The sequence below is a fragment of the Panthera tigris genome, chromosome B4 (assembly GCF_018350195.1).
Source record: "Panthera tigris isolate Pti1 chromosome B4, P.tigris_Pti1_mat1.1, whole genome shotgun sequence".
NCBI classification, from domain to species: Eukaryota; Metazoa; Chordata; class Mammalia; order Carnivora; family Felidae; genus Panthera; species Panthera tigris.
The window spans coordinates 120,764,971-120,789,873 of record NC_056666.1 but is presented as its reverse complement, the minus strand read 5'-3'; the positions used below and the strand labels follow the sequence as shown (position 1 = coordinate 120,789,873).

Sequence of the window (24,903 nt, the reverse complement as noted above, 5' to 3'; positions counted from 1 at the left end):
CCTGACCCCCAGTATCTCAGAATGTGACCTTATATGGAAATAGGGTTGATATGTAGTTAGTTAAGATGAGGTCATACTGATTTAGAGTGGGCTTTTAATCCAATATGACCTGTGTCCTTATAAAGGCGAAATTTGGACACGGAGAGATGCATAGAGAGAAGATGATGTAAAGAGACACAGGGAAACAGGCCAAGAACAGACTCTTCCCTCACAGTCTTTAGAAGGAGCCAATCCTGACAACATCTTGATTTCCAAGCTTCTAGTCTCCAGAACTGTAAAAAAATGCATTTCCATTGCTTCAGCCATCCAGATTAGTGTACTTTGTTACAGGAAATTTAGCAATATATCCTAAGGATATGTGTGTGTTGAATTCTAATAATACACATTTGAGTTTGGTGATCATATTTTCCTTCTTTATGGGAGATGTCACTAAAGCCCTAAAGGAAGAGCAGGCCCAAGGTCAGTCAAAGCTGGAAGTCATCCCCATGTTCTCTTACAATATCTGGCTTCCCACAGTAACTGTTCTCAATCCAATCCTTAGAAGCACATTACAGGGGCACCTGGGTGGCTTAGTCAGTTGAGCATCCAACTCTTGATTTTGGCTCAGGTCATGATCCCAGGATTATGGGATTGAGTCCCATGTCAGCTCTCACTGAGCATGGAGCCTGCTTAAGATTCTCTCTCTCTCTCTCTCTCTCTCTCTCTCTCTCTCTCCCCCTCTGCCTCTCTCCTCCACTCATGCTCCCTCTCACTAAAATAAAACAAATAATTTTTTAAAAAAAAAAGACATCACTAATGGTAAACTCATTTATCCCAATCAAACCATTTCCTTAAGGAGATACAGACTTTTCTACCCATTAATAGCAAAAAGAGTACTGGACCAATTATTAAAGGTACCGTGATAAATTTAAGGAAGACTTTGTGCTTGCTTTCTCCAAGAGAAGAAAACCATTATCTAAAATGAAAAGTCTTAAAGATCTGTTAGCAGTAACAGAGCCCCTCCCTACCATCTTGCTTCTATGTCCCTAGTTTTAATTCTCTGCAAGACACTTATGACATTTTGTGTGTTTGTTTATTTAAGATCTGTCTCTCCCTTCTAGCAAGTGAGCTTCATGAGAGCTGAGACCTTATCCATCTTGTGCCCGACTGAATCCTCAATATCTAGAAATGGTTCCTGGAACATAGCAGGCTTCAGTAAATGTTTATTGAATGCACAAAGGGATGGATATGTATTTTTTTTTAAGTTTAATCATTTATTTTTGAGAGAGAGAGAAAGCATAAGTGGCAAAAGGGCAGAGAGAGAGAGAGAGAGAGTCCCAAGCAGGCTCTGCGCTGACAGTGTAGAACCCAAGAACCGTGAGATCATGACCTGAGCTGAAACCAAGAGTCCAATGCTTAACCGACTGAGCCACCCAGGCACCCCTGGATAATTTTAATGTAAATTAATACAGAAGTTTGGTAGTTTTATAGGATATTGCACTCAAATTCTGTTGATGTCAATTCTTAATGCTAGTGTATAGATGGAAAGATTTTTAACACACTTGAGCACACCACACATTCTACAAGAGGCTGAATAGTTTCTTCTTAATTCCAGTATGGAAGGATATAATTGAATGGTTGTTCTGTATAGAAGTAGAAGAATCTTAATATCTTAAGATTTTTAATTAATGCATATTAAATGCATTAATATGATAATGCATTTTGGGCTTGGAAATCTGGCACAGTCAACAGAAATGTTTCTACATAACGCTAGTAAATTAAATTTCCAAGTTTATTCCTAGGCCTAATGGCTTATTAGATTTTCTCAGTACCAGCATGGTAGTTAAGATCAGATTCTCAACTGTCTGACTAGACAGTCTAGTCTTAGATCCCAGATTTGCCCCTTCTTAGCTGTGTGACCGTGGACACAAAGTCAAATGAGCTGAATAAGTTATTCAGTATGGAGGTAACAGGATAGCAAAAATATTTTTATGACTTTGAGTGACATATTCCTTCATGTCACTCAGGGGACATGATAGGATATTCTTGCTTCACAAAAATGTTTTTACATCATCCTGATATCATGTAGTCGCTACATATAAATGCTTCTAAAAATATCCATAATAAATGTTTGGTTGTTTTTGCCTCTGAAAAAAATTTTCGTAGGGAAACCTAAAAGAAATTCTAATTTGCTGTGACCAAATGTATACAACTAATGGTTTTCCTTGTATTTTAAGGCGCCCTACATATTTTAAAGTACAGCAATATAGTAATTCCATTTGAATAGCCTAAAAAATGCTAATGTCTCTTATGTTGATTATCTAACCTCCTTATATTAGATTCGGTTGATTTCCCTCAACTTAAAAAAACAGTAAATAAATATATACAAAAGATGAGTAATTAAATCAGAAATTATGAATAAGAGTGTTCAAGTAAATGGAGAAACAAATGAGTAGGACTGATTGTTATTAAATGCCTGTGATCTTGTGTTCCAAATTTCCTGGCCATTGGAGCAATACAGAAGGAGGAAGAAGCAAATTAAATGCAATTAGTGTTTCTCAAACTTCCCCTTTTAAGTTCAAGAGGAATTATTCCTGGGGTACATAGACTGAAACAATTTGCCAGAAGTGAAAAATTATTTCATGATTTAGCATAAGAATTAATGGAAATACTGTGTTCGTTTTTTTAACATTTATTTATTTTGAGAGAGAAAGAGAGAAAATGGTGGGGCAGAGAGAGAGAGAGAGAGAGAGAGAGAGAATCCCAAGCAGGCTCTGTGCTGTCAGCATGGAGCCTGATGCAGGCCTCAAACCCACAAATCGTGAATTCATGACCTGAGCTGAAATCAAGAGTCAATGCTTAACCACTGAGCCACCCAGGCACCCCATAAATACTGTGTTCTGTGATTAATACACTGAAATTTATTTTAATGAAAACATAATGATTTTTATTGTCCCTATCTGGGTAGAAGTTGTTCCCCAAAATAAAGTAGTGTGTTGATCCTTAGCTTAACACCATATTCCCACAATATCATACATTTACTCTTACTCCTGGGAAGTAAATATGCGCAGTTTAAAAAACATATGTTTACAAAACCCATTATCTGATGTATTTGTTAAAATCATACACCAGACTTTTTGAAGTAAAAAAAAAAAAATTAATTTTGGTATAACATATATGCAGGGTTATACCCTAATAAATAGTATTTTAAAAATAGGTTATGGGGTGCCTGGGTGGCTCAGTTGGTTAAGTGTCTGACTCTTGATTTTGGCTTGGGTCATGATCTCATGGTTCCTGAGTTAGAGCCCTGCATCTGGCTATGTGCTGACAGTACAGAGCCTGCTTGGGATTTTCTCTCTCTCCCTCTCCTTCTGCCTTTCCCCTGCTCACACACTCTCTGTCTCTCAAAATAAATAAAAAAAACATTAAAAAATTATTTAAGAAAATAGGTTTTACCTTATAAAGACTGAAACTCAGTCTTGAATTTGTTCAACCCCTGACTGGCTTAAGGTGATCTGCTCCTAATCTATATTTTAACCAAAGCTAAGAAAAAAATCCTTCCTGGAGAAAATAAAATAATTCAGAGTCTATAATTTTTCATATTAAATATCTGGCATTCAGTTTAAAAGTACCAGACATACCAAGAAATGGGGCCAAGAGGAAAAATAGGCCATAGAAGTAGGCCCACAAATGATCCAATGGAGAGGTAGTAACTGCCTTGGACAACAAAAGCACATTTCAAACCCATATGTACAGAAGGAGAAACTTATGAACCAAGCTGATTTGCCCCTGCCTGAGAAGTTCAGAATTTGGAGACACCAGGTATCATAGAAAGCAGAAGGCAACATAGGGTTGAAAATAAGTGATTAGTTGGAAGTCTTTAAATGGAGCACTTTCATCTCCAGTTCCTCCATCCAGAAAGGTAACTCTTCCATCTAATAGGAGATTATAAGTTTATTACGTGGATAAATTGGATCAGAATGGCTCCAACTTAGGTTGGAGGATAGAGTGAAATGTGAAGCTAAAAACACTAATATTGAGTGAATATCTGCTCATTGAATGATGGGATACTCAAATCCTTTTTCAATCTACTCTGAGAACCCCAGTCTCCCTCCAGGAATATTGTTCTCAGGAAGATTTTTTGCAGGTGAAAACATTTGGGTTCCCCAGAGAAATAGCCAGCTTCCAACCATACCATATTAAAATGAAGTCCATAGTTAGCAAATTCTACCAAAAAATGCTTTTAAGTAACTTGCACATTAGTGGAGAGACCAGAATCATCAGACATTTGAAGAAAGTCACAAACATAAGACAGAAGGAGAAGTAAATAGGAAAACAAATAAAGTAGAGGGGGGTACTTGGAAAGAAAGGAAATTATGCTGGAAATGGAAGAAAACTTATAAATTAAATAACTTTAGAGAGGTAGTAGAGGATAATGCACCCATAGAATAAAAGCAAGATATAGTGAAAATGAAACAGGAAAAAAAGATATAACATTTGGCTATTTAAAATGTAATATAGGAGCTCCTGGGTGGCTCAGTCGGTTAAGTGTCTGACTTCAGCTGAGGTCATGATCTCGCGGTCTGTGAGTTCGAGCCCTGTGTCGGGCTCTGTGAGGACAGCTCAGATCCTGGAACCTGCTTCGGATTCTGTGTCTCCCACTCTCTCTGCCCCTCCCCTGCTCACGCTCTGTCTTTCTCTCAAGAATAAATAAACATTAAAAGAAAAAAATAAAATAAAATGTAATATATAAAATAAAATTTAATTGAAGAGTTGGAATACAAAGTTAAAGTATTCCAGAAAGTAGAATAAAATAGCTGAAAAATAGAAGAGGAATAAAAAGACTTACAGGATCAATTCACAGAATCTAATGGTTAGGATCTCTAAAATGAGAGTCCAAGAAAATGAGGAAATTATCAAAGAAATAACAAGAAAAATATCCTATAACTGAAAAGCACAGTCTCTAGGTTTAAAAGGTCCCATAATATGTTTAAAAATACTCATGCCAGGGAACACATCAAGAAATCTCAGAATTACCCAGATATAAAAGGAGGCCCAAAAATGTTCCAAAAGGAAAGAAAAGGAGCTACTGTCTGAAGGTCACATGGTGTCTCAAAACTAAATGTGAGAAGGCAAGGGAGAGATGCCTTCCAAATCCAGAAGGAAACTGGTTTTTAACCTTGAATTCACTACCCTGTCAAACTACAAATAAAGTATAAGGATAAAATGAAGATGTTTTATACATACATGGACTAAACATTATTAACCTGTTGTAAAGTTATATCGAGAAGTTCTTTGAAGATGTTCCTTAGCAAAATGAGAGGAAGCCTGATATCCTATAAGTGTGGACCCAGCACAGGAGATTGGCAGGCTGGTAATGTTAACTGATATTATCTAAAGTTGGGAAACCAAGAAATAGTAGCACTAGAATTTATTTAGACATGTGTCATAAATGTAAAAGAAATAGCTAAAAAATTTGAAGTTGTTGGCTCTCAAGAGCAACTCTGGAAGAAGAGAGAGAGCAGCCTTACTACTGTTTTTCATTATAAACTTTTTAGAACTACTTAAAGCTTAAGTTCTGTACATGAGTGCCATGATAAAATTTTTAAAGTATACTGACTTTAATTATGTGGATTTAAGACTGATTAATACCATCACACTATTTTCCAAAAGTATACTAATATACACTCCCATCAACAGTGATGGAAAGTAGGTGGTTATTTTATATATCGTTTTTATTAATAGCATTGAATAAACTTAGCAAAGGCTTTTCTGCACAACAATAATGCTATGAAGATCTAGCACTGACACAGGAGAGAACCCGTATCAAGGCATAACTAAGATACTCTTTACATCAGCAGACATTATGGCATAGTAGAAAGAATTTGAACCTGAGTTCAAATTGACAATAAGACATTCATTAGTAGGTTGACTTTAGAAAATATAAATTCTTCTAGTATCAATTTCTCCATCTACAAAATGGGGCTTCTAACACCCACCTTGACTCATGGTATAGTCTGCCTGAAACAGAAAAGGAAAGAGGGAGAAAGGAGACAGGAAACATACTAGTATTCCAGTAAATTCTATCTCCTATCTCCACTGCTGTCATCCAGAATTGATACAACTGAGTGTCATTCAAATGAGGAACGTCAGTCGTCATTGGAGGAGCATTGTCCTCATACAAATGAAGAACATTTCTCAGAATTATTCCAACTATGGGATGAAGAGACAGAGGTAAGTATTTACCAACTCCTATCTGTCATTGATTGAGAGCTGTTCCTAAGGGGCTGTTAAACTTTGAATACTCCCAATGTACCGCTTACATCCTCAAAGCAAGCTGTGGCAACCGGAAAATACTCTTGGGGAAAAATCAGTATCGGTTATCTTATATAGTTGTGACTGGTTGATTATATTATTTTGAGTTCTTCAAACTTAATCCCAATGAAACTGGAACATTTTAAGAAATCTCTGAACAAAGGATAACAGATATGAATAAAGCCTCCATATTGTGAAAGTTAGACATTATAGACTTTAATTTCTTAGATTTAGCTTCAGTTATAAGTTAAAATTTTTATTTTATATTTGGAGAATTTAAATGCTGTGCTGAAACTGTCTTTTCAGAAAGATAAGGAAAAGTTGTTTAGAGACTATTTAAATTCCTATGAGCACAAAACAACCAAGAACAAAGAGCATTTTTGGAGACTATCCAGGCAGAGCAAAGGTCTTTAAAAGTAAACTATACATGCTCTGATTCTTATTGCTGTAGTTAAAAATTCTAATGAATTTTGTCATTCTTTTGGCTGCCCAGCATCTGAACCCCATCCTATGTTTGGGGAATTTTCGACCTTAGGAGTCTTGATAGGATGCCGAAACAATCTCTCAGTATAAGAACTGAAAGTTCCACGGACGCCCGGATGGCTCAGTCAGTTAAGCGACTGACTCTTGATTTTAGCTCAGGTCATGATCTTCCGGTTTGCGGGATTGAACCCTGCGTCCCCTGCTCGGGATTCTATCTCTCCCTCTCTCTCTTCCCCTCGCCCCTCTCAAAATAAATAAATAAACTTAAAAAAATAATAACCGAAATTTCCAGATAATCCTTTTCTTTGCAGTCACGTACGGGCACATGACCAAGCATGAGCCAATCAGAAGTTCCCTTCCCAGAATGTGAATGAGGATCTAGAGGTTTACCGAAGCCGGGATGGCAGATAACTGTCTTGCTGCAACTGAATGCAGTGGCTGCAGCAAGATAGATTCTGGGGGCAACAGTGATGCTATGGTAGCTCTTTTCAGTGACATGTGAGATGACATAAAGTTGAGGCATCTAGTAATTGGTAACAGTGGCAGCGATGTCCTCACTTGGACAGACCTTTGATGTGGTTTAGGGCTTAATGACTGGCTGCTTGTTCTCTAGCTTCCTCAGAAATTCTGTAAGCAATATATTTCAATAAATCCCAGTGAATACTTCAGTGATTAAAGCTTCAAAAGCTGATTTCGGTTAGCTACAACTAAAAGTTCAAAATTCAGTCCCAGGAAGTAGGGTGTTGTCAGTAGCAAATGCTAAAACGTGGGATTGGCAATCTCAGACTTCTGAACTTGTAATAACTTACTGCTGCTCAGAACTAAGAAAGCACATCTTTCAAATGCCTATTTCAGGTGTGGCCATAGAAAAAATAAACAGGAAGATTATCCTAAGAGGCAGACCCAGAGATTATGAAGGACATGATGAAGGGCATTCCCTGAAAAGAGTGGAAATAGGGTCAGCCTCATTGACTGACAGGAATTTACTCCTCTCCCAGGCGGGAGTCTCACCATTCCTGTATAGTTTGGTTAAGATGTGTGTTAAGGGGAAGTGACTGGGAGTTGTTTTCTGCTCTTGCCCTTTCCCAATCAGACTTTATATTATAGTTACTGCTGAACCATGAAGAGCAAACACAGTCATGGATCAAAGGAAACAAATAAGCATTTGTATTAATAGCTTCCGTAAACTTGATGCTTCAATGTCTGCCCTGCATGAATATGCCAGACATAGGCTTTTCTGGACAACCCAGCAATATGCCTGAGTTACCTGACCTTAGCCAACTGCCTCCTTTGTTACCTACACCATCCCCTTCCAGGGGGAGTCCTCCCTGGGGTGTGATTTTAAATAAAAGCCAACCAATCCAGAGTCTACACCCAACTACTTCCCTTATAAGGTTCTCATGTTCTGGGCCACTATATACCCATCCTAAACACCCCAGCGCCAGGCACCAGGCAACTAGGGGAAGCCTCTTTGCCCCACTAAATTATTCAAACTAGCCAATCTTAAACCTGTTCACCTGCCTTACCCATTTCTTCTTGCACAAATCATAATAAAGCCTCTTACCCACAAGTTCCCCCTTCATCTGCCTCATGACTGACCCTCGTGCTTCTCCATGTAGCCTCCTTGGCATGATGTATACTCTCTCGTACCTGAGAGTGAAATAAATGATCTCTTCAGTGGCACTCAGCTCCAGATCTACTGGCTTTACCATGTCTAAATAATAATAGGACGTATTAAAACTACATTATCCAACAATCTTGGACTTGGATGTAATAACTCGATGAGGTTTAAGATTAGTTCCCCTTAGGCAGTATGTGAATAATTTCAATAAAGGCATGGACACCTTTTCCTTCTTTTTTAAAGTAAACTCTACATACAATGTGGGGCTTGAACTCGTGACTGTGAGATCAAGAGTCACATGCTCTACTGACTGAGCCAGCCAGGCACCCCAAGGTATGAACACCTTTTAAGTGTATGTAGAAACATTGGACAATCAAAGTGGTGGACTGTAGCAAAAATTGTTGGTTTTCCACTGAATGTCTGTTACTCTCTCTTCAGGCAAAACACTAGTTTTATTCAGGGATTCATCCCTCTCTTCTGTGACTCAAGGGATCATGACCTTTTTCCTCTTCCAGGATTAAAGTCTATTTCATCTGAGCAGTCCCAGTGGTCCCTTTCCCTTTGCCAGTGAATGATTTAGGCTTGAGCAAGGATTCCAGGCATGGACAATAGGACATAAGCATAGATATTCTGGGGGGAGGGAGGGTTCTAGAAAGTTTCCCCCTTACTGTAAAGAGGACACTGGAAGAAGTGGCCCTCTCTGTTGCTGGACATTTGCTGTGCTGAGATGTAGCTGGACCTGCAGTTGTCATTTTACTCTTAGAAAAAGCAAACTTAAGGAGAAGCCATGGCAAGAAGGAGAAACAAAAGACTCACCAGAAAATGAAATCAGAACAATAATGCATCATGGTGGTGGCTCACTCTTCCTTTAGACTTCTTGTTCTGTGACATAATAAATTTTCTTATCATTTAAACGAGTTTGAGTCAGGGTTTTTTGTTACTTGAAGCCCAGAGTGTCCCTGCTTTTACTAAGAGTTATTGATATGAAGCAAAGTGTTCCAAGAGATAACAAGAGACTCCCAAGGGTCCAAGAGACTCTAAAACTTGTAAATGTGACCTCTCAACACATGACTTGCTATAATTTGATTGCTTATATAAAACACGATTGTTAAAGGAAATTTTATTTGTTCACATATATCATAAAATGTTTATTATAGGAAATTCTGTTTGCTCACTTAAGCTGCATATGAACTCACTGGCCTTTTGGTGATTAATCCTCCATTACAAATCCTGGTTGAATGTGCTTATCAAAGAGAATCTTCACTAGCTTCCACAGCTGTCCGGAATAAAGCTATCTCTGATAGCAGATCCAAACATTGTACAAAGCTTTGTTCTTGCACAATTTGCAAATTTCTCATATTTGAACCACATCGACTTCTTTGACACCAATGGCTGACTCATCAGGTCACCATTGAAACATTCGTGTGCTGCTCTCTATATGTGGATTTCTGATCCTGGGGCCCACTGAGAAAAACCTACTTGCTCCAGATTCTTCTTCTATGCTTAGTCTTTTATTTAACTAGTTCATGGCCTAGGTAAGTCAGGGCTACTCCTGACAATCCCTGAGGCAGTCTGTTTCACACATTTATGGGATGCCTCACTGTTCTCCCCTGACAAAGTACACACAATCCCTACCTACAGCCCCCTTTATCTCTAGTATCTACCCACTGCTCTTAAAATCCATCCAGGCTTAAATTACAGAGACAGCCATCCGTCAAATTCAAAATAACTTTTCACCATATTGCTAAGGCAAACACATAGGGTATCCTCAGCTTTGATTTGGGGGATAGCAAACTTGAAGAAAGAAGGTTCATTTTAGTTGTTAAAAATGTTTTCATTAACTTTCATAAATCCATGAAAAAGGAGTAAAGCCTATTTTATATTAATAGCTTCATTATCAGAATCTGTAGCATCAAAATACAAAATCAAATTTCATCCAGATTATATGAGTTGGATAAAAATATATAAACCAAAATATCTAAATATAAATTTAAATTGTGGTTATATGAAGGTGTACATCATTCCAACTCTTGGAGGACAGGTATCAATGATGTTTGATAATAAAGGAACACTATCCATGTAAGTGTGAGAATATTTAGCATCCATTTTATATTATAAAGTCTAGAGATTAAAGAAAAGATTTCAGGCGCTGTCCTTTAAAAATCAGGAGCTGAAGGGGTGCTTGGGTGGCTCAGTCAGTTAAGTGGCCAACTTCACCTGGGGTCATGATCTTGGGGTTTGTGAGTTCAAGCCCCTCATTTGACTGTCAGCCATGGCCTGCTTCAGATCCTCTGTCCCCTTCTCTCTCTGCTCCTCCCCCACTTGTTCTCTCCCTCTCTGTCTCCCTCTCTCGCTCAAAATAAATAAATAAATAAATAAATAAATAAACCTCAGGAGCTGAAAAGCAATGAAAAAGAATAAATTCCTTTTACATCCAGCAACACTGATGAACTTCATAAATATTATATTGAGGAAAATGAAAGCAAATGCAAAAGAGTACACACTGTATGATTCCATTTACATGATGTTCAAGAAGGTGGGCAGATCTTGGGAAAGGAAGTGAGAGAAATTTATGAGATGCTGGAAGCATTCTTAATCTTAATCTAGAAGATGGCTAAGTGGGTGTATGCATCAATCTATGCAGGTAAAATATAATTAATGCTGCCACATTAATGCACTTTACATACTTTACAAATATATGTGTGCCAAATCAACCAATAAATTACTCATCAGTCAGCCTTTAGGTAATTTTTGATTAAATATTAATAGAACTTATAAATCTATAATTAAATATTAATAGAAATGAAGCTTCATGACAGAGAAAGCCATGTCTGTTTCACTTAGCACTGGATACCTTCTCACTGGAGAATTTAACTGAGCCTTTCAGCCAGCTGACAGTGATAAGATAAAGGATGGGATACCATATACCCGGAAATGAAGGAGCATGAATGGAGCCTAACAAGTATCTCTACCCTGTCCTTCGGTGATGGTAGGGAGTAACACTTTGTTTGAAATAGGGCGCATTTCACACAATATATAAAGGTTTTAGTCTTTGAGCAACTGGAATGAGCATGTCTTCATAAGGACCTACTTGTAAAAATGGCCTTTGGTCAGCCCACTTTGGGTAAAAGGCAGAACCCAGGTTTCTGCCCAAGAGAAAGCTACTTTGTAGAACAGTACAAAACACAGTTGGAGCTGACTGGGGAATTCTGGGGGAGAATTGTCAAGATGAACCCCTCAAGCTGGCATTGGGTGTAGGAGGGGCTATAGAGAGAAGTAAAATGTTGATGAGATTTTAGTAAGTTGTTGACTGAATGATCTGTATAGTAAAACCTCTTCACCATTTCCTCTTTGCAATCTCTGGTAAAATTTATGTTTTTTATTAATTTATAGAGCATATTTCTTTGTAGGAGAAAGAGCATAAATGCTGGATCCTACCTTTAAGGTTAACACTGATTGAAACTGTTTTAGTCCATTTGGGTTGCTATAACAGAATACCATAAATTGGGTGGCTTACAAACAACAGAAATTTATTTCTCACAGTTCAGGAAGCTGGGAAGTCCAAGATCAAGGCACCAGCACATTCAGTGTCTGGTGAAAGCCTGCTTCCTGGTTCATGGGAGGCCATTTCTTGTTGTGTCTTCATAAGGCTGCAGGGGCAAGGGAGCTCTCTGAATCTCTTTTATAAGGCGCCAATCCCATTCCTGAGTGCTCCACCCTCTGACCTAATTACCTTTCAAAGACCCGCCTCCAAATACCATCACACTGGGGATTAGGTTTCAACATATGATTTTTCGGAGGACACAAACATTCAGTCTATAACAGAAGCCCAGACTACACGTGGAGATGGCCAATATCGTTAGCCTTCATTTAGTCACTCTGGGTCTGCCATGTTCTTAATCCCTGAGGGATGAAAGGCACCAGGAGGACACAAAGAAAAAGGGAAAATCTGCAAATCAAATAGGGTAGGCTTCTGGAAGCTCTTGGCCAGCCAGCTGGGCCCTGTTGGCCTGGACTGAAGGTGGCCCAAGTAGTCTAGGAAGGTCTCCTATGTCGTGGAAATACAGATGGGTATGTATGAACCTGCCAAGCAGGAAGTAAGAAACAGGGTTTCTTCCCAGCGTTTCTTTCTTCTTCATTACTGATGGGATCTTGAGAATATACCATAGCTTTCAAGTCAGACTTTCTAAATCCTCGTTCCTCCCTGTATTTATTTGCTAGTCTCTATTCTTTAACAAGTCTTTTTTTTTTTTTTTTCTTTTCTTTTTGTCCAATTGTTCCAGTCAGGTCTTAGCTGGGCTAATTCAAAGAGGAGGTCATGTTTCAAAGTTGATCCAGAAAGATGACAAGGCAAGATCACCTCCTTGTGGCTGAGTGGCAGGATAACAAGAAATGTTAGCTCCTGGATCTACCCTAGGGGAGAAACGCCAGGAAATGATTTGTGGGAAGTGTAAGCTTTGGTGTTCTACTATCATTAAGGTAGGTGGCAGTTTCCTTAGATCCTTAGATCATTTCTTTAGTGCCACATAAAGTCTGAAGTGCAGAAAAAATATATAGTTTTTAAAGTCATGAGTATATTTTAGCATGAAGACTATTATATGCAATTATTTTATTTTGTCACTAAAGCCATCAGATATATATTACAAGTGATTTTTTTTTGGCTTGAGTGTATGACAGGAAAACAATGTTTAAATCAATGAGTCAAATCATCTCTACCAGCATTGTTTATCTAGAAGAATTGCATAGACAAAAGTAAGAGCAAGGACATTTAGTCTATGCTTTCAAATAGGACTTGGTCATTTAAACTTAAATCTGTTTACTGGCAGATTTTTTTTTCATCATGACTATAGAGATTATATGTTATTTAAAAGAAACAATGAAGTTAATTGTTTCTTCCTTTTCAGTGTTTGCTTTAAGAGAAAAATCCTGAAATTGGTAGGGATTTCAGGTTGGTGGGGATGTCAGGAAATCATGAAATGTAAGAGAAAACTTAGCAGTCAGGGTGGCTTAACTCATGGTAATCAGCATATGTACAATTATAATTTGCATTCCAGTTACTGAGGCTGAGAAACCCTTGCTCTGGCTGAACATAGGGTGAGTAGAAGATCTCTTTTTCTAAGAAATAAGATGGCGAGAGTCTTTGGAGAATAGCTTCACTGAACTGGTAAGTTAGTTTTCTCCGGATTTTCGTGATTTCCCCAGTTCTTCCATAATTCCTCAGTGCTCTGGCCATTTTCTGGTAAGTCATGGTCTTCCGGTTACCTTTTCTTTTCCCCCAAAGTTGGGCAAGTTTTTCTTTGTTTTTTGACATAAACTGAAAGATGCCTTTGGTTTTATCTACCCACTGAATACAAGATGCCATCTCAGGATTACACAGGGATTCATGAAGGTATTCGAACAGTCGAAGCTTCTTCCTGCCTAAAATGGAGAACAAATATCATACTTCACCATGGCTATGCACAAAGAACATACTCAGGAAAGGTTTGTTGAGTGACTATAAAATTCAAAGCCGCACTGAGTCTTGAAAGTCAAAGGTCTGTTTGGCTTATTGAAGTTTTAATTGGACCTTTCTTTGTTAGAGATATTGTAAAAAAATTTTATATTGTCCTTTACTAGAAAAGGGAAGGCTGGAACTTGACCCAAGTCTCTCATCTGTCATGTGGTCTTTCTTCAGCTAAATCTTGACTACTGGTTTTATGTCATATGCTAAACTTTCTATAGAACAACAAAACTGAGCAAAATTTAGTGGTTTTAAAGAGAAGCCTCAGAAGCCCTTTTCAGAAAGCAAATCATTTGAAAGGGCTTTATTCAAATGAGGTAAGTCAAATGAGGTAAGGAATGTGAATGTATTTTGTAAAATGCAAAACAATATTCAAATATAAAGTAACATTAGTGACATTAATAACAAAGACTTAGTTAAAAAAAAAAAAAAAACTCTGGGTGTGCACAGTTGCTTGAAAAATAAAGAAAATGCCAAAATATCTTTATGACATTTGGACATCATTTATGAGCAATGACAATGGGCATTGTGATGTTTTTTGTTGCTGTGAAATAACATGGTACAGTGAGAGTTTTTGTCCCTTTAGGAACACAGCCCTTTATATTTTAGAATTTCTAGATAGGAAACTTTAGGAAGATTTGTCGTTGTGATTTTTGTTCTGTTGATTGGATCTCTTTGGCCTATGAGAGAACAAAGGGGACAGCCCATGTTGTGGCTTCTGAGTTGGCCTGTAAATACCATGCTTCACCAGATCTGTCAGTAGCTGAGATAGCTATGGTCAAATTTCCTTTTCCTCTAGATAGAGTTGAATAGTGGATACCAAAACTGCTTTGAACAGTCTCTCGGGAGTAATACTCTTATATCAGTCATCATTCAACCCAAAACCTCAAAGGTTTTTAAGATTATCTTTTTGAGTTATATTATCTTGAATTTACAAGTTGAGAAATGAAAGGGACTTACCAAAAAACACATCATGAATTAAAGTCACAGCCTTAAACAAACTCTGTCCCTTATCTGATGGTCAAATCCATGATAATGGATGCTCATCTTTTAAAATTTGTTTTCAATTTTGAAAAACAAATGTTCAAATTTTTGTTAAAAAAGTATTTTGTGGGGGCACATGGGTGGCTCAGTCGGTTGAGCATCCGACTTCAGCTCAGGTCATGATATCACAGCTCGTGAGTTCGAGCCCCACGTCGGCTCTGTGCTGACAGCTCAGAGCCTGGAGCCTGCTTCAGATTCTGTGTCTCCCTCTCTCCCTGCCCCTAACCCACTCACATTCTGTCTCTGTCTCTCTCGAAAATAAATAAACATTAAAAAAAAAATTTTTTAAGCATTATGTGCTCACAGTAAAAGATTCAATCAGAAGCACAAAGTGAAAAAAAAAAAAGCACAAAATGAAAGTAAAATTCCAGTCTATCCTACAGTTTTTAAATTCAAAAAAAATTTTTGCATATAAACATATGTATACCCTTTAAAAATACAAGTGGTATCAAAGTAATATGCCCTTTTCCAATGTTATATACCTTAAATTATATCAGAGAATATAGAAATTAGCTACAGATGGGTAAAATACCCAACTGTTGACAAATGGCTACTTCCCAGGATATAGCATGGGAAGAAAGAAGGAACACTTCTACTTATTCTTTATGTATTTCTGAATCCTTTCTACTTTTAATCATGTGCATTGTTACTTTTAAATTATGGAATTAAATGGGATTAAGACAAAAGAATGTACTCTAAAGTTCTTTATCAACATATATGATGTGCCTGCATGCCTTTTAAAAGCTATGTGTTCTGTTTTATGCATGTACTATGTTTCTCTGGATGATAAATGCCCAGATTATTTTGAAATTTCATTCTGTTTCAAATGTATCCCTATTTCAAGTGGAAGATGAAACTTGAAAAACAGAAGATGGTGAGTAATATGTCCCATAATGGCAAAGCTCCACAACATAAAGCATCAGTGGAAAGACATAGGCTTTACACCCTGGAATGAGTTAGTTTAAAAAAATAATAGTGACTAGCTAAACACCTGGACAGAAGTAGAAGTGTAATTCTCCTTATATTAAATTACCATCATAGTTCAATATCCAGTACCAATATTCAGTGATACAGATTTATTTTCTCTGTGTGATTTTATGCATTATTCTTTGCTGGATTAGATTATAACTGAATATTTAGAATTTTATTCTAGGATACAGTGTACAGTATTCTAGGATGGAGATATAGAAACAAAACTTGTTTTCCCAAAAAAAGCTCATTTAAAATAATTTAGTAACTATGATAAACCATTTTTTAAAAATTTCATCATAAAATTATAGTGCATCTTACACATCTCTGTTCCTTATACACAGACAAATGCAGTGGGTAAGTTCCATTCTTTTACTATAACAACACACACACACACACACAGCCCTATGGTATCTTGAGAAATTATCCAGTGCCAGGCTATGAGCATAATGCTTTACATAGGCTTTCATTTGATTTTTACAGAAATCTTATGATTTATTTGTACAATTACCATTATTTGCCTTTTGAATGAGGAAACTGTGGTTCAAAAGGTTGAGTGATTTTCCCAGGCTCATACAATTAACCCATAGTTCACACTCAATCACTGAGTTACATAGTCCCTAAGAGTCAAAAGATATGAACACCTAAATTTTTGATAGTGCCCAATTACCTTACAAAACTTTGTACCAGTCAATCTACACTGCCTCCAAAAGCACATGTGCTTTTGTCAGCGGCTACTATCCTGCTTTAACACTTTGCCCATCTGTTAGGTGAGATCATCATTGTCTTAAATTTATGAAATCAAGATTTCAAATTTATGAAATTTTGAATTATTATGGAATTTCATTTGCAGAAAACTTAACAGAGAAGACAACTTTTACACCAAGGCCTTTACAATTAGAATAAGATTGCTAAAACAACTTATGGAAAAGTTCCTCCTTCTATACCCCAAACATATACACATTATTCTCGAATGCAGATTTATTTGAGTGAAGCAACACAATGCAGCTTCATAACATTTCTATGAAACAATAGGAAGCCTCATCCAAGGTGAATGGCTTGGAGTGGTTCAGTCCGTCAGATGTGAATTCTTCTTAATCACAATACGAGAATATTTTGCAAATGCAATTCTAAACTCAGATATGAAATCCCTTTAAAGCTGCTTTGAAGATTTGGTTCTTTTACTTATAAAAGGAGTAATGGATCCACATACCTTTTCCTCCCTTTTGATGGAGAACACTAGGCTGTACCAGCTGGTTTTCAGGGATGTTTGGCAGAGATTGATGAATATTTCCTTCAAAATAGAGGTCCGCAGCACTGTTCTATATAAATAATGCAGCAGATGTTAAGCGGGACTTTCCATGTGGCCCCCAGTTGATGGCTAAAGTTAAAAGCTGGGGACAAAAAGACTGCTAAGAATCTCCCAAATTCTAACAAGCACTATTCTCAATTGCAGCCAGTTATCTCCCAGGGCAGAACTAGCCTCAAACCCACATAAAGAGAGGACCAAGGGATGTAAAGTAATCTTTGGCTTTGTGGGGACTTTCATATCATCCCCTCCTTATGAGAAAAAAGAGGGTGTTCCTTCCTTCCTTCTCCCTAAAAATGCCCAGCCAGAAAGAAAAATTTAAAAGAATTATTAGTAGAAATTGAAGTGCCCACAAAAAAGGGAAGATGGGCGTTCCATTCCTCTGTTGGATGCTGGGCAAGAGACACAGAGAGAAAGATGTCAGCCAAGGGAGGGCAGAGCCAAGAGAGGGGACAGGTGGAAGCAGCCTGAGGTGTTACCATTACGGCAAGGATATATAGGTCTCCTCAGGTTAATTCAAACTCCCTCTTCAAAGAAATGTCATATGGAGAGGCCCTGACAACTTACAAAGGTAAGAAAAAGGACATCTGCTATACAGCATGGTTGAAGGGAATGACTGGGGAAAAAAAAAGAAAACCATGTCGTATTTACACCCTACCACATTAAGACTGCTGGCATTAAGAAAACAACACAAAAGAACACATGAATGGAGAAATCGATGATGGGGACACTTCATTTGCAGGGCACACTACTACAATATCCATGAGTTGATCCAAAACATGTAACTAGCTCTAAGCTTGGGAAGGAAAATAGAGAAGGTGTCAGGGTGCCTGGGTGGTTCAGTTGATTAAGTGTCCGACTCTTGGTTTCCTCTCGGGTCATGATCTCATGGTTCCTGGGTTTGAGCCCTGCATTGGGCTCCATGCTGGCAGCATGGAGCCTGCTTGGGATTCTCTCTCTCCCTCTCTTTCTGCCCCTGCCCTGCTTGTGCTCTTTCTCTCCCTCAAAATAAATAACTTAAAAAAAAATAATTTAAAAAATGAAAATTTCTTTAGAAAATAGTGGAGGTCGATAGAAGACTGTAGGTAAAACCAGTGTAGAGTAAGTTTGGGCTTTGCCCTATGGCATATAGGGGAACCATGGCTTTTTGCAATTTTCCAGATGGACTAAAGAGTAGCAGTAATGTGAGAACCCTAAAAATACATCTTTATACAAGTCATTCACACCCTCTGATGCTGGGTGAAGGGCAATGATGGAGGACAGTTTCCTTCTTGACAGCACTGCTGAGGCTCACCCCATGTTGACTCTCAGGTTCACACCACTGATGGCTGTGAATGTTCTCACAGTCTCTGCTGCCTCTAAGCTGGGTTTCAGCTAGCATACACCAAGTGAAAGGCAGGACTGAATAGGGAATTTGCCTGTTACTGGGGGGTGGTCTCCTGGTACATGTACTCACTATTACTGTTCTCCAATTATAGACAGGTTCCTCTGCAGGCAGCATACCATAGCAGTTGGAATTCCCTCTGATATGAGAGCAGTGGTTGATGAACGCCAGGTAATTTTTGTAATCTAATTTAAAAACAGAGACAGAAACTGAAAAAGTCAAAGTTTATGATTACACACATGTGCATGTATGCATATATGCTTATGTGTGATTGCTCTATCATGTGTTTTCTATCACTTTGCATTTCTTTTTTAAAATTTAATTTATTTTTTTTTAATTTACATCCACGTTAGTTAGCATATAGTGCAACAATGATTTCAGGAGTAGATTCCTTAATGTCTCTTACCATTTAGCCCATCGCCCCTCCCACAACCCCTCCAGTAATCTTGTTTGTTCTCCATGTTTAAGAGTCTCTTATGTTTTGTCTCCCTCCCTGTTTTTGTATAATTTTTGCTTCCCTTCCCTTATGTTCATCTCACTTTGCATTTCTTTACATTTATTGCATTGTGCTGGTATCAGAGATCTCTTTTTACATGTCCCATTTTCCCTTAGTAGAGTATGTGTTCCTTGCAAGTAGCGATCCATGATCTCTTATCTTGGTACTGCCCGCAACACCCTGTATAAACTCGGTAGGCAAAATACCTGTATCTCACCTACACTATCTTTCTATAGTCTAGAGGGCAATGGGTGAGGAAGAATAAAAGAATATTTATTCTCCTAATTATAATATCTCTTGCATGGAAAGTCTATAAGATAAATTAGAATAACTGAAAAACCCACTCTGAACAGTTAAAATTATCAATTAGATAAATATCAACCAGATATTTTTAATAGCAAATAATTATATGTGCTAGTATTTCTATGTGGAATGTCATTCGTTACATTTTTATATATGACACTTTAAATTTACTTAGGCTAGGTAACCCTGGAAGCTTTCTGCCTTAGAATTAATCCTAGATGCACTAGGTAAAAATGGTCTTCTCTGTTCTGGTAATTATTATTTGTGTCTGACTAACAAGCCATTTGATGATATCCCAGTGAAAGAAGGGGACTGACATCTTTACCTGGGGAGTACGGAAGATCTCCGGTTGAATGTTGCCTCAGGACCTCAAAAGCATCTTCAAAGGCTTGACCCAGCTTGTCTTGTTCAACACAGGCCTGCTACAAAAATGGCAGAACTCTAGAGTTTTGAAATTATCAATTGAACTTAATTTTTCTGTTATAAAGTAGAGTTTCTCACCCACAGCACTATTGACATGTTAGGTTGGCTAAGTCTTTGCTGTGGGGGGGGGTGGGGGGGGCTATCCTATGTATTGTAGGATATTGAGCAGCATCCCTGGCTTCTACCCACTAGATGCCAGTTAACATCCTCACAGTTGTGACAATAAAAAAATGTCTCAGAAATCACCAAATATACCCTGGGAGACAAAATCAACCCTGGTTGAGATCCACTGCTCTATAACATATAGTATTTAGAGAACAGTATTCATTCTATAGTATAGTATTTAACATTCTTGTAAAATTTTAGTAAAGAGTTGTATAGCATAAGACTGATTTGGAAAAAGGGATCAGCATGTATCTTTAATGAAAAAATCTGAATTGCTGCTTAAAAATGGAATGCTCTTCGTCAGACTTTGGCTCAGGTCATGACCTCATGGTTCGTGGGTTTGAGCCCCGCATAGGGCTCTGTGTTGACAGGAGCCTGCTTCAGATTCTGTGTCTCCCTCTCTCTATCCCTCCCCTGCTCGTGCTCTGTCTCTCTCTCAAAAAAATGAACATTAAAAATAATAATAAAAAAATGGAATGCTCTTAATTTCAAAAACATGTCTCTAAGACCTAAAATTAAACTGTCTTGCAAACCATTTCACGCCCTTATAATCTGAACCATATATTTTAGTTTCCAAATGGAGGATGTTCATCCTCCAAATCACCCAAAGATTTTAAAATGCCAACTTACCATGCTTCATTAATGAGTTTACGATTCTGAAAAAGATTAATAAGTAAAAAGCAAAATTAATAGTGTCTCTATTTCATTTGCCTCTGAATTAAAGGATCTTACTCAAAATATTTCCTGAAAATACCTAATGTAAACCAAAAGTACCATCTAAATTCTTTTTAATTTAATTCTGAACAAAATTTCCTACAAACTTTTTTTTTGCTCTTCTATCATTACAAAACGTTTTAAATGTTAAAATAGCTAAATAAAGTTAATTACCTAAATTGCTTAACTTACAAGACAATAGGAAAAAACTCAATATTTAACTATTTCAATATTTCAAAATTCTTTTAAGAGTTAAAGTATATACATTATCTTAGCATAGGTGTCCATTTATAACAGTGTTGTTATTGTTTTTAGATCTTTCTGGTGTCAGCCTAATGAAAATCTGGTGAATGATAGGCTTTTTAGCTCACAAACTGTGGACCTACATTACAAATAAAATTTACCCTGGGGTGCCTGGGTGGCCCAGTGGGTTAAGCGTCCGACTCAGATCAAGATCATGGCTCAGATCCTGATCTCAGAGTCGTAGAGTTCGGGCTCTGTGCTAGAGCCTGCTTGAGGTTGTTTCTTCTCTCTCTGCCCCTCCCCCACTTAGGCTCTGTGTGTGTCTCTCTCAAAAATAAATAAATGTTAAAAAATGGAAAAAAGCAAATAAAATTTACCCTATGAAACCCATCCAACGACTTTCTAAAATGGTAGAATAGGAACTGTGCATGGTCTACTTTCCTATCCCTGTAAGTTAGATTTTGTTTTAAATAAACAATGATCACACAGACCCACATTAAATGTTCTTTTTAAGTTTAAATTCTATAGAACTAAACACAAACAAACAAATCTACATAACAAGAAAGAGTATGTGGTGGGTCCAACATTGCTTATCATTTCATTTAGCACAAGCAACTGTTTATACAAGTTGTTAATATTTACCCTGCAAACATAGTGAACTTACTCATTAACAGTGAAGAATACAAAGAGATAATATAATCTAACACTATTATTATATACATGTATCAATATAATAATTACATCAATATAATATGTCAAACATTGGAATTCTATTCAGCTCTTTGAAATCACTATATCATGTCAGTTAAAAGAAAACATGAGAAGAAAAGTGATAAAAAAGGTAATTATACGAGGTGATGGAAATGTTAACTAATCTTATCATGGTAATCATTTCATAATATACATGTATGTCAAATAATCACATTTTACACCTTAATTTTATAAAATCTTATATGTCAATTATATCTCAATAAAGCTGGAAAAAAAGACAGCTTCCCAATGTGGGAAATGCTGAACAATTTAACAAAAACTAAAAAAAAAAAAAAAAAAAAATCCATAAATCACTGGGTCATGGTTCCTAGTAAATATTATCAATATACGTATTTTTAAAGACCAGTAAATGACTTTCAATTAATTATGCCTCAACTCATAAGCACCAAAGCAAATACATGAGTGTTGTATGACTTTGGCAAAAATACTCCACAAAATTATCACAACTATTACAACTAAATTTAAAGGAGCAAACCAAAAGGGAAGAAAAAAGCTTGAAAACGTTATCGATCAATGCAATTGCTTGATATTTCTTATATCAGAACAGTCAATGAGAAACATTAGGTCAAAGGAGAAATTTAAGTTTTCACAAGGTATTTTGAAAAACAGAAGCTAAATACTTACCAGGAAGACACTTCAACCCTTTGCAAAGATGTTTCATTAATATCGGAATCCTAAGACAGGACTGTCAAGAACTCACTGGCAGAGTTGCATTAAATAGCTGTTTTTAAGGAAGTGCTACAAAAGGGGATTTTTTTAAAAGATACAGTGTCCTCATGATTTCTATTTCATTATAGGCCAGAGGCTATTATTTTGAAGAGACACATAAAAGTTCATATCCCATGGACTGAAAGCATTTGAACAAACCCCGTGAATCTTCCGCCAGCATAAATTGAGTCTCCTCTGGCCCCCTGTAGCCCCCACTGGAAATCTCTGACCTGCACAACTCTCGTCCATCCTTTTTTTATTCCTTTTGTGTCCCCCCTGATTCTAGACCCTGTATTACCTGTCTTGCCTGGACTATAAACAACTTTCACTCTGGCCTTCCCAAAGTGGTCTCTTTCCTCTCAAACCACTTGACTCATACTGATTGCCTTACTTAGAGATCTTAAAGGCATAGTCTCTTGCCCTGGCATTCAAGGCTCCTCATTCTAACCTTAGCTTTATTTATCACCATTCATTTAGGAGAAGGAAATGAAATTCAGGTTGTAGCCTTCTCTCCATACCTAAATCCAGTAGGGCCTCCAAAAAGGTCAGGAACAGCTCCTGGGTGGTGATCCGGTGATCCAGGATACACTTGAAGCTCCTGATCTGCACAGAGGTCCAGTTCTCTCATTTAGCCAGAAGTTCTATTGGAGATGGGTTTGGGTGGCTTTGGTGGAAATCATGGGGTGCTCCTCCACCTATAATGCTTGCTTCCCAGTCCATTCATGTGCCCAGTTACCCATTCCATTTTACCTATCAGAGTCTGCTCTAGCATCCACGTGTACCAGGCAGAAATAACTTTCCCCTCTGAAGCACGTGTCTGCATCACCCTTCCCTAACTGTAACCTTCTGCCATTATAACAGATATCACATTTCGCCAGGGGGAAAACCACCTAAGAATTTTTGGTAAACCTTTTGGGTGGAGAGATTTTCTGTTTTGCATGGTTGGAATCTGAACTCACCTTTGATATGGGACCATTGTTCTAGACCATCTACTTTTTTTACTCAATTTGTTATGCAAATGTAAACACACATCTCCTCTTCAGAAATGTAGATGTTATAATAACAAGTGTATAAAACTGTAATCACTAATGTTGATGAGGTTTTAATCTGTACCATTTCCATGTGTATGCCCTTTTGCGCCATTTTGTTCCATTTATTTTTTTAACAAGTATATATTTCTGAGCTTTTTTCTCTGCTGGACACTGTCCTGTGTCCGTGGAATATAGCCCTGAGCAAGTTATAATGAGAAATGATTTAAAAAAAAAACAAACTAGACATGTATTAGATAATAAATACTAAGAAAACGATAAGAGAAAGGGTATAGAAAGAGTATGTAGTTGTGATGAATGATCATGAAAATCCTCTGGGGAGGGAACGTGTGAGAGCTGAAATCTAACAATAAGAAAGAGTGAGCAAAAGAAATGCAGGGATATAAAGTACTTCCTGGCGGAATAAACAACAGGTGCAAAGAACCTTAGAAATGAAAGCCATGGGGGCTCAAGCAGAATGAGACTGGGGGCTGAGAGGCAAAGTTAGAAGGTAGGAGGGAGGGTTCAGATGAACCCAAATGTAGAGCTAGAACACACACACATATATATGTATATATATTTCAAAAGAATCTAAAAATCATACATGATAGTAGTTGCCTGCTTAGCCCCATTTTACAGATGAGGAATCTAAACCGAGGCTCAAAGACATTTTGTGATTTTTCCTAAGGTCCAATTGCTACTGAGAGATGGGCTGGGCTGGGTCTAGATTTGGGCCCAGCTGACATCATGAACATGCTCTCAACCGCCATGCTGGAGGCTTGTGTCTGCACTTAGGTTCCATTTGATCAACGTTCTCAGTCACCATGGCAGTTTCCATAGCACCCAGCAGATACTTCTAGCTTGGTATGTATTTGAAATGGAAGGAAAAATAAGTGAACTTTCTAAGCAGGTATTTTCCCACTGGTGTCTCCAGAGTTTTATTCTGCAAAATATTAATAAATGAACCCAGAAAAAGTATTGAGTAGAAGCAAGTTTTGCTGTTTAGCACTTCTTCAGCCAGGCTCAGTCCATAGAGCATGCAACTCTTGATCTCGGGGTTGTGAGTTCGAGCCCCATGTAGGCTCCAAGTAGAGCCAACAGACCCAAGTTTAGGAGTTCCTCCTATAATGTATTTTTAAAGCCTTATTTAAGGTCCAAGTATTTCTTCTTAAGACATTTATACCTAATACAAATGCACATACACAGAACATCTTTTTCAAGGTGGACATTAATGTTTCCTTCAGAAGTGAACTGACTAACAAGGGCTCTAAAGAAAAGATTCTTGATCGATGAAGTCTTTTGCAGAAGTTCATTGTGCTCAGTGGTAACTGAGATTATTTTAGAGAATCTTAAGCAACAGATGTTCTGGAGTCTAAATCATATGGTGCCAAGCTTCAGATGGAAGATTGCATTTTCTGAGAATAGAGAGCTTCAGAACACAGGAAAAA

At 37.5% G+C, this 24,903-nt stretch overlaps 2 protein-coding genes across 3 annotated transcripts in view; both read right to left on the bottom strand.

Annotated features, from left to right (window-relative positions):
* Positions 1-8,489, bottom strand: part of MYBPC1 (myosin binding protein C1) — a 139,995-nt gene extending 131,506 nt beyond the window's left edge. Inside the window, exon 1 of the mRNA XM_042993709.1 lies at positions 8,342-8,489. Within this exon, the coding sequence (XP_042849643.1) occupies positions 8,342-8,489 (148 nt within the window). The remainder of the gene's footprint in view (positions 1-8,341) is intronic.
* Positions 8,490-12,616: 4,127 nt separating this feature from the next.
* On the bottom strand, positions 12,617-22,418 carry SPIC (Spi-C transcription factor). Of its 2 annotated transcripts, none has more exons than XM_015539106.2 (6): positions 22,344-22,418; positions 20,622-20,647; positions 19,729-19,825; positions 18,677-18,789; positions 17,125-17,233; positions 12,617-13,816 (listed from the first exon to the last, which is right to left on the bottom strand). In XM_015539106.2, the coding sequence occupies exons 2-6, from the start codon at positions 20,622-20,624 to the stop codon at positions 13,389-13,391; spliced, it is 750 nt and encodes a 249-aa protein (XP_015394592.1). In that variant the 5' UTR covers positions 20,625-20,647; positions 22,344-22,418; the 3' UTR covers positions 12,617-13,388. The 2 variants fall into 2 exon arrangements, with proteins under 2 accessions (XP_015394592.1, XP_015394593.1); XM_015539107.2 differs by having other exon boundaries at positions 19,729-19,822.
* Between the last annotated feature and the right edge of the window lie 2,485 nt (positions 22,419-24,903).